At 39.3% G+C, this 15,385-nt stretch overlaps 1 protein-coding gene across 7 annotated transcripts in view; it reads left to right on the forward strand.

Moving 5' to 3' along the window:
- Mylk (myosin light chain kinase) overlaps positions 1–3,523 on the forward strand; it is a 121,244-nt gene extending 117,721 nt beyond the window's left edge. For all 7 annotated transcript variants that reach the window (XM_076867216.2, XM_076867217.2, XM_076867218.2 and 4 more), the window contains one exon: positions 1,416–3,523. In XM_076867216.2, coding sequence (XP_076723331.1) covers positions 1,416–1,666 — 251 coding nt within the window. In that variant the 3' untranslated portion in view covers positions 1,667–3,523. The remainder of the gene's footprint in view (positions 1–1,415) is intronic.
- Positions 3,524–15,385: the final 11,862 nt, after the last annotated feature.

The raw sequence follows: 15,385 nt of genomic DNA on the forward strand, positions 1-15,385 counted from the left end.
CTGCCTCATCGCCCCCTCCCCTAGCCACAAGGATTATAGGCATGTGCCACCATGCCCATCAATTCTTAAATTCTTTTTTTTTTAATATTTATTTTTTAAGTGTAGATGGACACAACACAATGCCTTTATTTTTATATGATGCTGAGGCTTGAACCCGGGTCCCGCCCATGCTAGGCGAGCGCTCTACCGCTGAGCCACAATCCCAGCCCCAGCAATTCTTAAATTCTTGTGTCTAATTTTTATTCTAGCTTGGACCAAAATTTTTTCCTCTATAAACTCTTCTTCAAAATAAATAAATAAAAATTTTAAAAATGCTTATCCAAATTTTAAGAGAAAGACAGATGAAATATTATATATAGTATAGATTTAAGTATACATATTTATATCTATATAATTTATTTAAACCTATATATCTATATAATATGTTTAAACCTATACTATATATATAATACATGTATATATACATATATGCAATGTTGATGATACTCATGTATATATACACGCTACACTTTAAAATATGTATTTATTTTATGTGTATGAATTATATTGTTTTGTGGGGGGTGGGTACTGGGTATTTAACCCAGGGATGCTTTATCACTAAGCTACATACATCCCCAAACCTTTTCAAAATTTTTATTTTAAGACAAGATCTCACTAATTTACCTACATTGTAATCCTCCTGCCTCATCCTGCCAAGTAGCTGGGATTTACATATTATTTTATTTTATTTACTTTTTAATAGTGAACTTTGTGGACACATGACTAACATGAAATGAGGCCAACCAGTGAATTCATTTCCAGTTATCTGCAGGCAGGTTACCTGCATCAGATTAAAACAAATATGCTTTTTTTTTCTTAGCAATATTATCATTTCCTCTCATGTTTTATATAGCTGTTATCTGCTTTGTTGAGTTGTATTTTATGTATCATGAAAAATTCACCCATTTTAAGTGTACAACTCAATTATTTTTAGTAAACTTATCATCACTCACCCATCAGCACAATTCAATTTTAGAATATTTCCAGCACCCCAAAAAGATCCCTTGTGCTCATTTATTCTGAATATTTTTAATTTAAAAGTTAAGCTTTTATATAAGAGAAGACAATGTATTTTCCTCCAAAAGATATTCAGCCCTAAGTGTGCAGTCAGAGTTGGAGCATTGTTTCAAGGAGGGCTGGTGAGGGCCCAGCACAGGTAGGAAATGGATACCCTTGAAATTACCTTATTTGGGGTTTCAGATCATAGTATTTATAACACATGCCCATGTGTCAATATAGATATCAAAACAGATACGAAGAGCCAGCGTCAGAGTTTTTCCCTTGACCCCCTTAATCAATAGAGAGTCGCTGGTATGAATCGATAAGAGACTTTGAATAGCAGACTCTGAAACCTGTGTTGTCTCCCTGTGATGCAGGATATCCAGACCCTGAGGTCGTCTGGTTCAAAGATGACCAGTCAATCAGGGAGTCCCGCCACTTCCAGATAGACTACGATGAGGATGGGAACTGCTCTCTGATTATTAGCGACGTCTGTGGGGATGACGACGCCAAGTACACCTGCAAGGCTGTCAACAGTCTTGGAGAAGCCACCTGCACAGCAGAGCTCATTGTGGAAACCATGGAGGAAGGAGAAGGGGAAGGGGAAGAGGAAGAAGAGGAAGAGTGAAACGAAGCCAGAGAGAAGGGGGTTCTAAGTCATTTTTAAAAGGACTGTTTCTCTAAAGCTCAAAAAACTCGAGATAGTAAAAGCACCTAGTGTGATAGATTTTTCTAGTTACGCCATTTGGGGGTTGATTCTTTAGCAATAGCAGTTGATACCTAGCAGCATTATTGATGGGCATTAATTTGAATTAGCTGGCACCTTAAGATACTAGTGCAGCTAGATTTCATTTCAGGAAAATCACCAGCAAAATGCCTGACCAGTTGATTTTGAGAGAAGGTAACCAAAAGAAATTTTTACCTGGACAAAATCATAAATTCCCCAACTGAACACACTCATGAAAATAAAGGCCACAAGGGCTTTGGGCCCGGATGCCACAGTTCAGCTCAGAGGGCACCTGGAGATGGAAGGCCTTGCCCCAGCCCCTGACTCCAGAGAACCGCAGCATTTCACTCTGAAAGCAGTTGAGCCATTTTAACTTACAAGGCACACTATTCCAAAGTATGCTGGTAGATAGATGTTAGGCCGTTCCGTTTCCCTGTCCCTTTCAACCTGTCCATTTTTCTGAACCTGTACTTGTCATGAGTTTTGGCACCAAGGACATATTAATTATGTTTCTTAGATTCTGAAGACAGGTCCCAGGCTCATGGATGACTCTGGCTTCCTTAGGAAAGGAAAATATCCTTTTCTTCTAAAATCAGTAGGAAATCTAAACTTATCCCATTCCACAAATGTCTAGCAATTTTTGACATTTGGATAAAAACCCGGGGAAAAAAACAATTCTTGCTAATGTGCTTTTCTTATTCAATCAGGATTCAGATTTGTGCTATATTACAGAGTATCCAGCCTGCATGCGTGGTAAAGATGTTTGTGTCTGAATGTAGGAAAAACCAGTTTGCTGAAGTTAGTCAATTATTTATTGGGCACTATGAAACCAATTTAAGCAGATGAACAACAGTAGAATTCCACGTTCTTTGAAATCTCCTGCAAGATAGTCTTGAGTATAACAATCTTCATTTTCAACACTCTCCAAAGAGCTTGGCCTATCTTACGGGTCCACTATATTTTCCTTCTCAAATGTGCATCAGTCATGCCTGGCCCCCAGCCTTGAAATATATTCTTAGACCTGATAAATGCACTCAGACTCGCATCTGTAGGAATTTTTAACTTTCTTTCACAACCTTGGCACTTAAGTTTTTGTCTTTATAAAACTTTCTGAAGGTCATAAACAAAGACCATAAACTGATGCTATACCCTAGTGCATTTCCTCTGTGTGTGTGTGTGTGTGTAACATTCCAAATACTCTTTTTTTTTTTCTTTTCCACTGTTTATAAGGTGCAGCAATTTACTATTTCAAGGGACTTTTTAATAGTTTCTTTAGAACCAATTTTAAACTACTTCTGTGCAATTCTTCACAGTATCAGCATTAGCATTTTGATTTTCAGTCTTATTTTTTTCTTCTATTTTAGCTGCTTTTTGCTGCTAGTTTCAAATTGCCAGTATTTTTCCTTTTTTTTTTTTTTTTGGCTTTTTAAAGTTAGTTTTTTTTTTCCTTTATAACCACAGTATTGCCACAGTTTATTATAATAAAGGGGTTTTAATTTGATTTAGAGCATTCAAAGCGTTTTTCATCACTTTGTGTTTGAACTATAATCTGTGTGTGTATGTTTGTGTATGTGTGTGTGTGTGTGTGTGTGTGTGTGTGTTGTGTGGGTGCATGGATGGTATATATGCGTGTTTTCAGGTTAATGCCTTCTTGGAATTGTGTTAATGTTCTCTTGTTTATGTGCCATCAGAATGGTAAATGAGAACACTACAACTGTAGTTAGACCACAATTTTTAAATAAAGGATATCACAGTGCATGCTGTTTGTTCAATCTTTGCAAACTTCTCTCTCTCTCTTTCCTCCACGCTACCAATTGTAGAGTCCACAGGTAACATCCTGGTAACTAAAACCAAACACTATCCCAAACATATGTGAAAAACTGACTTGTAGTGTTGTGTTTTACTAAGGAACAGAAGATAGATATAAAAGATGTAAACACTTTTTGTTTATTCAGATGACCTAATTTAGTTCAAAACTCTTCTCAAGTGTCAGTTTAGTGCCATTATACTCTAGAAGGATATTTTATATAGTATCAGCTCCTTGTAATGCTAAAATCTGTGTGACATTTTTTACATGTGACAAAATCATCATCATCACTGATTTTATTTACCAGGGCTTGGTTTGAGTTGGTGACATTGGACAAGTTCATTATTGGCAACCAAATCTTTTTCTATGTCTCAATAATGAAGGGTTTGCTCAGGAAGCTGTCAGTCCTGCTTACAGGAAGTCCATTATTGGATATCAGCTAATAAGTCCTCCATGTCTTGGGCTATTCAAGTAATATTGTGGCTATTCTAGAAAGAATTCAAGACATATTGTTAAGTGTTGGAATGGATGATTCTGTGGTTCCATAGTCTACTCTGGAGAGAAGAAATTCATTGTCCAGTTAAGATTTAAAAGTTTTCACTTTTTTAGGGCAACCATGATCTACAAGTTTTCTTGGTGAGGAATTTATAAAAGAGAAGGACTGTTTTTATTCCTTGCTAGCAAAAAAATGTATGATACATAGTCTGCACCAGAAAAGTAACTAATACACTTTATTCCATTCATTTTCATCCCATCATTAAAATCTGTTGAATATTCCTTACATTGCAGATCTTCCCATCAAAAGATATGTCTATGCCTAACTAGAAAGATATGCTGATTCTTGTCAGCTGACACTTTACATGAAGTCTCTTTTTACCAAAATGTTTGATATTTGCACTTTGTTTCCCATCTTATTGCATTTGATGAATCTGTGCTAATGAGTTTGAAGGTGGTGATGGAAATTGAATTCTGAGGAAACACACTTCTCCAGTTAACACAAGCAGTACTGCTATCCTTATCCCCTGGGGTCTCCTCTGTGTCTTGAGGGAGGGTGGCTACTGTCTGTGGCAGGGGTTACTGAGGCTTTCTACTGTCCTGGTTTTCTGAGTAGGTCAGGCTGGGTGAAGAGTTGGGTAATGAGCTGGGAACAGAGTGTTAAGTGTCCTCTGGGCCAAAGCACTTAAGTGCTGGTGCAAGACTCTCCATAACGACAGGTCAAATGTGGGATGATGGCTGCTCTCTCCACCTGGGTCCCCAGCCAACCTAGAATTGCTCATAACCAGCAAGAAATAGACCTCAATTCTTACAAACCACCAAAGGTTTTAGGGTACTTTGTGGCTGCAGCATAACCAAGACTATCCTGAATCAAGGTTATCACCATATTTTAGATCTGTGAGGGCCAATGTGGTAACTAGTCACAAGTGGTTACTTCAGTTTAAATTAAATGAAATTACAAGTTCAATTTCTGCCACACACACCTATAATTCCAGCTTCTTGGGAGACTGAGGCAGGAGGTTCACAAGTTCAAGACCAATCTCAGCAACTCAGCAAGATCCCATTCCAAAAATAAAAAGGGCTTGGTGTGTAGCTCCGTGGTAGAGCATTTGCCTAGCATGTGCCAGGACTAGGGTTCAATCCCCTGTAAAACACACACACACACACTCTTCAATTCCTCAATTTCATGAACCATATTTCAAATACTTAATAGTCACATGTGACTACTGGCTACTATGCTGTACATAATAGATTTGAACCTTCTCCAAAGCTCTATTAGCAGTATTGTAGATGGACAATTAAAAGTTCTATCAGCGGGGGATGGGTTTGTGGCTCAGTGGAAGAGCACTTGTATCACACATGTGAGGCACTGGGTTTGAGCCTCAGCACCACATAAAAATAAGTAAATTAAGGTTTTGTGTTCATTTTTTTAAAAAGGAAGAAGAAGAAAAAGGACAAAAAAAAATTTCTATCAGCAAAGTTCAAAGTTGCTGAGGTGGCCTTGAACTTGTAATCTTCCTGCCTCAGCCTCCTGAGTGGCTGGGATTATAGGCATGTGCCACCAGCTTCAGTTAGTATTCTTAATTCATTTTTATATTCATATGAGATTTTTCATTTTTTAATATATTTTAAAGTACCACTTATATGCTTCTCACCTCAAAATCTAAATATTCCTGCAATTCACAAGCAATTACTAGACTACTTGTGATATGAGACCACCAGCAAGGCTAAAATTTTTCAATGTCTTTGGAACTTGGAGCAACTTGAGATATAGGTGCATCCAAAGAGGACATATAAGACATATCTCTTTTACAAAGAAGGAGAAAATCAGGGGCAGGATTTCCACCATAGTAATCCAAAAGGAAAAGGGAGGAGCCATCTTGACAGTCATTTAATCACAGCTGGTTTGACCAGGACCCCTTCCCATTAGAACAGGAGTATGGTGCTTGGGGTCGACATTAAATTTCTAACACTGGGCGGACCCAATGATGCACTACTTGGGAGGCTGAGGCAGAAAAATTACAAGTTCAAAGCCAGCCTGGGAAACTTAGTGAGACCTTGTCTCAAAATAAAAATAAATAAATAAAAATAGCTGGGGTCAAGCACCCTTGGATTTAATCCCCAGTGCTGAAAGAATGAATCTCTAACTGATGGTTTTAAATAGAGGCCTTATCTGTGAGCCAAATGCTCTCACACTACAGGAAGGACTTCAGGTCAGAGATTATAGCCCCAAGAGTCTTTGTTTGAGGTCTGCGATAAATTTTCACAAGACATTATTTGACTCTTGGACTAGATTTCTCCTTAGTTGGAGATAACTAAGGAAGAAGGAAGTTACAAATTAACCTAAGTCAATTTGGTCATTCACATTATTAACATTTTACATTATTCACATTATTCACATTTATTAACATTTTACAGGTCTCCTATAGTAGAGAGATAGATTGAGCTATAAGGGCTTCTTCCACAACCTTGCCCCAGAGTGTATGTTACAGTGAAAAATATCCTCAGAGCAAATTTGTCAAAGATTTGTTAGAAAATAATCATACAACCAATTCTGCAAGGTCCATGAAGTCCCTGTTCGGTCTCTCCAGAAAGCACTGAAGGCAGATACTGCAGTAGCCTGGGGTAGGATCATGCTAACCTGGTTAATCAGCCAACTGGAACCAGTACCTCTTGAAACTATCCTTAGAACTAATTATTCTGATTTAACCAGTTTTATTCCCATCTGTAAAATACCTTGTTACCTCTTACTATAGCTAGTGTGACTTGTGCCTCAGCTTCCTCATCTGTAACAGAGATGAACATAGTGGTTGCTCATCTCTAGGTTGATACAGAGATAAACTGAGCTTATGCACAGCACCTGAGTCTATGGTAAGCCCCTCTTCTGACATTAAGAGATGCTAACGTATCAGAAACAGACTCTACCCTCAAGGAACTAATTATACTCCTGCAGAAATAAATATGTGAAAAAAATTATGCACTATGAAAGAGTAGAATAATTAAGTTCTACCCACCCAAATCTTGGACGTACCAATGCATTTGTACAAAAAACAATTGTTGTGAGTTTAGGAATTGCAACATCTGCCCCTAGTTCTAGGGCAAAGTTTTATTTCCCAGTCCCTACACATTATCCTTCTTAACAAAAGAGAAAAGCTCATCTGACCTAAGTAGTCTTATTTTCCAATCAATAGGAAATTTCTCAGCTTAACTGTAAGATTAGCTTTAATTGCACTTAACCTTTATGCCAAAGAGTTTCCCAAGTCTTAACTGATATTTACAAAAGCTAATTCACATTGACTCTTTCCTGTCAGCATATTAACCACAGAACAAAGGGGCTCTGTGAAGCAGTCCTAGGAAAAGACTGAGTGGGTATCTTTTTCCAATTGCTCAAAACTGAGGCTCCTATTTTCTGGGGAACAAGGAGATCAAAGGTTTAGGAATCAGAAAGCGACAATACAGAGATGTCGAAACATGAGCTACTGAAGATAAGCAGGATTCTGTATTCCTTGGAGCCTCCATTATATTGATAGAAATTTTTTAAAGATCATTAGACCTCTCAGATGTGAAGAAATGACGGGTGAAAAACATCAGAATTTTGGAAGATAGAAAACAAAGAGTGGGAAACTAAGTCAAAGCAGAGAAGCTACAACTAACTTCCTGCAGAAGAAGAAACAGAGAGGAAGACACATTGGGTCTGTCCTGAAGAATTTGCAAATGGTAGACTGGAGGAACCAAGTGTCTGTGAAAGGGCAAAGATATTAACTCACAGGTGCAAACCAAGGTCTCCAAAATCAGAGGCAAAAGTCTGATGAGGAGATAAAGGCAGAGGAAGGGATTACTAGAAATTGGACAGACAAGATCTAGAATCCAGCTGGACATTCTGAACATATCACAAGTACCCATGTCACAGGGCAGAAAAGAGTCTGGTCCTGGATAGGCATCCACTTGCTCAGAGCATTTTAGACATATTCATATCTTTAAAGTTTAAGTTATTGTCCAAGAAGCCACACACCCTATTGATGAATGTCATGCTCATTTATTTAAAATAGCTCAGGCCAAGTATGGTGGTGCACACCTGTAATCCCAGTAACTCAGGAGGCTGAGGCAGAAGGATTGTAATTTTGAGGCCAGCCTCAGCAATTTACCAAGATTCTAAGCAACTCTGCAAGACCCTATCTCAAAAAAAGAAAAAACAGGGCTGGGGTTGTTGCTCAATGGTAGAATGCTTGCCTAGCACACACGAGGCACTGGGTTCGATCCTCAGCAACACATAAATAAATTAAATAAAGGTATTATGACTATCTACAACTAAAATTTATTTGAAAAAAGAAAAAGGGCTGGGGAAGTGGCTCAGTAGTTCAGTCCCCAGTACCAAAAAATATAATAAAGTAGCTCAGTTAACTAATTCCCATTTAATCCAACTTGCCTGACTTAACCACAATTTACATTCCCTCTGTAAAATAAATGAACTGATGCCCACATACTTCTGTTACCACTGAATTGCATATTTACGGAGAGTCAATGGTTTCTTCTTAAACTTCGTTATGCCAGTTGTACATGTTCTCATAGTTACATAATTTAATTATTTCATAACGCAATAAAGATTGAGTCCTGAAGAGAAGAGTAGTTTGTTTCTATGGAAGCCAAATGGAGACTGTTGGTCACACGGAACACCTGCCACTGTCTCTGTCACTCCCAAAACCTTACTAAAATGAAAGTCAAGGAACAGAAGAGCACAACCTCACAAGGCACAGAAAGAGAGAGAAGACCCAGTTGTTAAATAAAAATTACAGGAGGCCATTGTTTTGGACTAACCTCCCTCACCTCCCTCCCTAAGCTCCAAAAGACCAGGCTAAAAATAAAAATGGGGCACACACTAGTGATCCATGCCACCAAGCTGGAACTAAGCTGTTTATCTAACCTGAGAAATCAGGAGTAGAGAGATAGCAGTCAAATTTTCCAAACAGGCCACTTTTGATTGGCATGATAGTGAGGTTTTTCTGCCTTAATCCTTTTGCAAAAAAAAAAAAAAGCAACCTGAGTTATATTTCTAGTGTTCTGTCTCCCTGTCCCTGCCCTAAAGGAAAGTCACTTTGAAATAACCAGTCCACTGTTGGTTTTGTTTCTGCTTTCTTCAGCCCTTTTCTGTCTATAAAACCAATCTGTATGCTCAGTTCATTAGAACATTTATTCTATTTTATGATATGAAATGAATCAACAGTAAAGTGAATTGAAACCTGTAACCTAAATTGTTGTCATGGTGTTTTTTGACACAGCAGACTTGAATTGTCGACAGAATTTTGGGATCGACTTTTTGGAAATTAATTTTAAGTTTCAACATTCCCTACTCTGCAAATGTCTGTAGGGGAGAATTCAGCAAAAAGCAGGGTAATTCCTACCGCAGATTTAGCCAAAGAAATGGACATCTTCCCGTCTTCTCCTCCAGCTCATACGGCCAGATGGCAGTCCCATCTCCAACCACAGCAGAAAGGGGATCTGGAGAGGCCATGGACCAGTGGACAACAGGCAAATCTAATGTGGAAAGCAAACAGGGATCCTGGGAAAAGCCACACACTGAGCCTCAAAAACCCAGCCCTTTCCCATTGATGGCTGCCAGAATGCTAGCCTCAGAATTTGTAGGGCCATCCTGCTATAGGTGCTGTGGTGCATGCCTTAATCCCAACAGCTCAGGAGGCTGAGACAGGAGGGTCATAAGTTCAAAGCCAGCCTCAGCAATTTAAGGAGGTCCTAACTTAGCAAGACCCTATCTATAAATAAAATTTTTAAAGTGGGGAGGGGTAAGATGTGACTCAGTGATTAAGCACCCCTGAATTCAATTCTGGTACAAAATGAAAATGTGGGGGTCCCTTGTTTTAAAAGTCTCAAAAATTTCAAGACAGTGACAGCAGAGCATTGAACCAAGTGTGAAGTCCTTCTAAGTGCAGGTCCTTGAACTGCTGCTCCCCCAAAGCTGCTCCCCCAAGGCTGCTTCCCCAAGGTTGCTCCCCCAAGGCCAGCCCTGCTCTAGGTTACGCCTGCACAAGCAAGGGACTGGAGGGCTTTTCTTGGAAAACTGGACAATCTAAGAAATGACCCACATACGCCATGGTGTGGTAATTTTTCAGCAAAACAGCCAAGTTCTCATCAAATCGCAAATGTGGGTATTTTTTTAAATATTTTTTTTAGCTGTAGATGAACACAAATATCTGTATTTATTTTTATGTGGTGCTGAGGATGGCACCCAGTGCCTCACACATGCGAGGCAGGTGCTTTACCACTGAACTACAGCCCCAGCCCCTGACTATGGGTATTTTATGCATTTGAGAGTAATTGTTATGCACAAAGAGATTATTCAGAGACCATCTGCTCCTTTGTAATTAATATTTACCTATTGCAAAATGTATTACCTAGTTCTTCCTTAACATTTTAAATTGAGTTTCCCAATATTATTTGGTGGATTCATAAATCTACAAAACTCTACTATTTACTTTTAAGGAGCCTTTTAGATCTAATTTGTACTCTTAAACATTTTACAGCTGTATTTATAAGTGTAATTACACATTTTATTTTCATTTTATATTCATTTGTCTTATTTTTAAAACTTTTAAAGAAAAAACCCTAGCAAATACCTTCTCAAATAAAGTGTCTCATAAATAATTTTATAAATTCTGTGGGACTTAACTTCTCTTAAATGGTCCAATACTGTTGTAGATTTAATAATAAACTTTGAATACCAAATCTAAATCAATTGCAAGATTTACATTTTGAATTGCAGGGTAACCTATTTCTCTATTGTACCTAAATATCTTAACCTTAAATCTTTATCTTTTACTTACCTCTTTACTAAATTCAAAATTCTACAAAGTTAAAGAAATATGTGCATTTGAAGGATCTCTACTTTCTCAGCTGGGTGAAGTTGCTTTTTGAACAGGATCTCAACTGGGCATGAAACCTGAAGACACAAGACACCCTGGTAATCTATATTATCTTGTGACTCTGCCAAGCTAAATTCCTTCCTGCAGTCACTATGTTTTTATTCCCAAATCCGGTTCTTGGGCTTAAGTCTTCAATGTTTCTTTATTCCTGAGAAGTCTGCAACCCTAGTTGAGATTGTAGCAAATGTAGCAAAGGCCCTTTCTTTCTTCCTTTTTCTTTCTTTCTTTCTTTCTTTCTTTCTTTCTTTCTTTCTTTCTTTCTTTCTTTCTTTCTCTCTCTCTCTCTCTCTTTCCTTCCTCCCTCCCTCCCTCCCTCCCTCCCTCTCTCTCTCTCTCTCTCTCTCTCTCTCTCTCTCTCTCTCTCTTTCTTTTTTTAATATTTTTTAATTGTAGATGGATACAATACCTTTCTTTTTTTCCTTTTGGGGAGGGAAGGGGTACGGGGGATTTAACTCAGGGGCACTTGACCACTGAACCACATCCCCAGCCCTATTTTTTGTATTTTCTTTAGAGACAGGGTCTCCCTGAGTTGCTTAGCACCTCATTCTTTGCTGAGGCTAGCTTTGAACTCGTGATCCTTCTGTCTCAGCCACCTGAGCCACTGGGATTACAGGTGTGTGTCACTGCGCCCGGCTTATTTCTTTATTTTTATGTGGTGCTGAGGATCCAACCCAGTGCCTCGTACGTGCCAGACAAGTGCTCTACCACTGAGCCACCACCCCAGGCCAGCCCTTCATTTCTTCACTGGGTTTACATTGTGTTAGTCCTCTTCAGTTGTAAGTTTACTATTCATCTCTGAAGATTGTTATGGCCATTCCATTGGATCCTCGGGATTCTTATATAACAGACTTATATAAGAAAGCCTTTGGGACTTGGTAGAATCCCAGAACATTTTCAGATCCCTCTTTCTGGTACAGCCACTCCCTATAGACATTACAGGCAAACTATATCCAAGTGAATTCTGCAAATGAGGGATTTGTCTGACAGTGCTAAGTTGCTCTGACTCTGGGCATGGCACAGCAAGGCCCACAGGGAACGGGCCCCATCTACACAAAGAGCTTCAGCCTTGGGTGCCTCGCTCTTAAATACAGGCAGGTAGCCAAATAGCACCCGATATTTGAGGAAAATCGCTAAGCACAAAAGACAAAGAGAACAAACACACATTAAAAAGAACCTGGAAGGAACTGAAACCATGTAGAAAAATAAAACAATAACTATTTTTAGTTTTATCTTCCTGAAAAAGAAAAAAAAACACATCTAAGAAACAAAAAGAGGATACTATTTTTATAAAATTTAAAAAATGAAAGAAAATATTCAAAGAATTCCTTAGGAGACAAAATTCTAGAACTCTCCCAGAAAAAAAAAAAAAAAAAAAAAAAAAGACAATGAGAAGTAAGAGACAAGAGATAAAGGATCAGAAGACAGTCAATGTGCAAATAGTAGAAAACCAGAGATGAGAGGAAGCAGAAGCGGGATCAACATCCCACCTGACCAGCCCTGGTCTTGGCCAGTGGCTCTCACACTGCAGGGGCAGCATGGAGCCAGTTCTGTTCTAATAGTGCTATTAACTCATCATTTGCCTTTCTTCACCTTCGTCCACCCACGAATGTAGAGGGCAGAAAGCTGCCTGATGTGTGATTCTGAGATCTTGGGTTTTCCTGTGATTTAAGTTTTTCTTATTTCTAATTTCTAATTGATGAGTATCAAATACCTTAAGTCATATCAATAAAAGCTCTGTAGGGGCTTCATTTATTTTTAAGAGTTTAAAAACCACTACTCTAGGTGTTGATTTAATCTTGACTAGTGCTAGCAAGTTCACATGGGTTTAAAGACCACAGGCGTAGCACCCCAATGTCACCACCTCACCGTTGCCCCCTCTTGCCTTTATTTGAGCTCCACCAAAATCTTCCCTTGAGCAAAAACATCAATGAATTTACTGATGTCATAAGGGAGGTAGGTGGGGGGGTCTATGTCAATCAGCATTTCACTTGAAAAACCTCCACAGACCTGTTTCTTCTGATTCCACTCCTCTCTCTACTTGTCCCCTTTGCTGTCTCTTCATTCATATATATATATATTGTAGATAGACACAATATCTTTATTTTATTTTTATGTGGTGCTCAGGGCCTCGCACATGCTAGGCAAGCGCTCTATCGCTGAACCACAACCCCAGTCCCTCTTCTCTGTCTCTTTATTTCCCTCTCACCTTCCTCCTTCCATAGGGTCCACATCCATGCATCCGACCAAACACTGAAGAAAATACTAAAAGAAAAACGAAATCTGCACTGAACATGTGCATATTTATTCTTTTCTTGTCCTCATTCCCTAAACAAGACAATATAAAATATAAACACTGTGTAAGATATTGTAAGTAATCTAGGGGTGAGCAGATACAGCAGGAGGGCTGGGTATGGTGCTCAGTGGTACAGTGCTTGCCTAGCATGTGCAAGGTCTGGGGTTCAATCCTCAGCAACCCCCAAAATAGTATACAGGAGGATAGATGTAGATTTTATACAGATACTATGTCATTATACCATTGTACAGAAGGGACTTGAGCATACTTGTTTTTGTTTTTTGGTTTTTTGCCTGTGGGGGATCCTGGAAGCCCTCCCTCACGGATATTGAGGGATGACATACATCTGAATTAGCTAAACCAGCAAGAATGAAACAAAACTAAAAATCCACACCCTTGTCATCTATCCTTATAGAAGGCATAAAGACAAAAAAGAATTATAGTTCTGATACAAAGATGAAATTTTATTCAAAAAAAGACTGTATTCCAATGAGAAAAGGCAAAATACAAATAAACAGAACATTTTTTTAAACAACGGATGTTCTTTCCCAGCCAAAGATAAACTCCCTTCCAAATTTTTTCCCTCTCTTGATCTATGCCTACACCTTTTATTAAAATAAAATCTTACTACATGCCATGAATAATCCACTTTTTTACTTAATATATTCTACATGATTTCCGTGTTAATATATCTTTTCAAACTCAAAAAATTTGACAGACAAGGTTAATGAAAACTCTTACATCCTTCATGTAGAATCACTGTTGAGAGATGATTCACCCTGAATATCTCACTTTTCTGCTCAGTTCAAATCCTCTGATCAAAGGCCTTTACTACCAACTCAAGAATGCTTGTACTGGGGCCAGGGTTGTGGCTCGGTGGTGGTGAGCTCACCTAGCATATGTGAGGCCCTGGGTTCTATCCTTAGTACTGCATATAAATACATAAACTAAAGGTTCACCTACAATTAAAAAAATATTTTAAAAAAGGAGAAAAGAATGTTTGTGCTGGGAGACACAGCAGGACAGGCCCCTAAGAAGGTCCAGGATGGTAAAGATAAAGAGCTCTCCTTCCAGAAGAAGACAGCTTCCACTCCAGAATATGGATAAGGATTCTTTCCCTCTGGAGGGGTGAGGACCAGCAGCGACATGTATAGCACACCTCCTGAAGGTGCCAGGTGCCATGTGGCACTCAATGGATCGCCCTGTGTGGCTAGGACTAGAACCAGCACAAGACGCTGCTCTGGCTGCTGCTTTTGCCCCAGATAATAAACCATTTGTTTCTGACTCAAAGACACTCCCTTCCCCCACTTTTCTCCACAAAGGTATCTGATGTAACCCACCCCCCACCTTTTTTTTTTCCCTCATATGGAAGACTGGGTAATTTATGAGGGAAAGCATTTTATTGGCTTATGTTTCCAGGGGTTGGCATCTGCTTAGCTTCTGGTGAGAGCCTCATGCTGGGTCATAAAATGATGGGAAAGTGGAAAGCCAATGGATGCCTGTGGAAGAGAGAGCAAGAAAGGCGGGGGCACTCAGAACAACTGTTCTTTCCAGAATGAACCCACTTCCGCAAGACAGGCATCAATCCCTCTTAAGGGCCTACTCACCTCTTAAAGACCCACTTCCCCACATTGCCACAGTGGCAAATTTCAACTGAGTTTCAGAGGGCTCAAGCCATAGCAAAGGATTAGCTACCTGGACATGTAGGGTGGAATTTAGAGTCTGAATCCTCTCACCACCCCGCCTTTCCTCCATGGTTTTACATGATAGAGAAACCAGACCATCGACCAAATGGGGATCCAAATGTCAGCTGTCTCCTCGGCTGGTAAAGCATACAGTTGTAGTTCTCTCTGATGCTGGTCTGGTGGGACATGGCAGTGGGGTCACTTCCTAGCTTCTTGAGTTGAAAATAGCTGTCTGGCTTATAGCAGAGGACTGATAAGAACTCACTCACTCCTCATTCTCCATCAGAGGCAGAGACACCAGAAGAGAGCAAGAATGGTACCCTGCAAGCCTGAAGAAAGAGGCAGCCGAGCTGCCCTTCAATGCAGTGACTCTATGCACAATGTCACCTTCAAGCAAAAACATGG

This window comes from Callospermophilus lateralis, chromosome 10 (genome assembly GCF_048772815.1).
Source record: "Callospermophilus lateralis isolate mCalLat2 chromosome 10, mCalLat2.hap1, whole genome shotgun sequence".
Classification (NCBI taxonomy): domain Eukaryota; kingdom Metazoa; phylum Chordata; class Mammalia; order Rodentia; family Sciuridae; genus Callospermophilus; species Callospermophilus lateralis.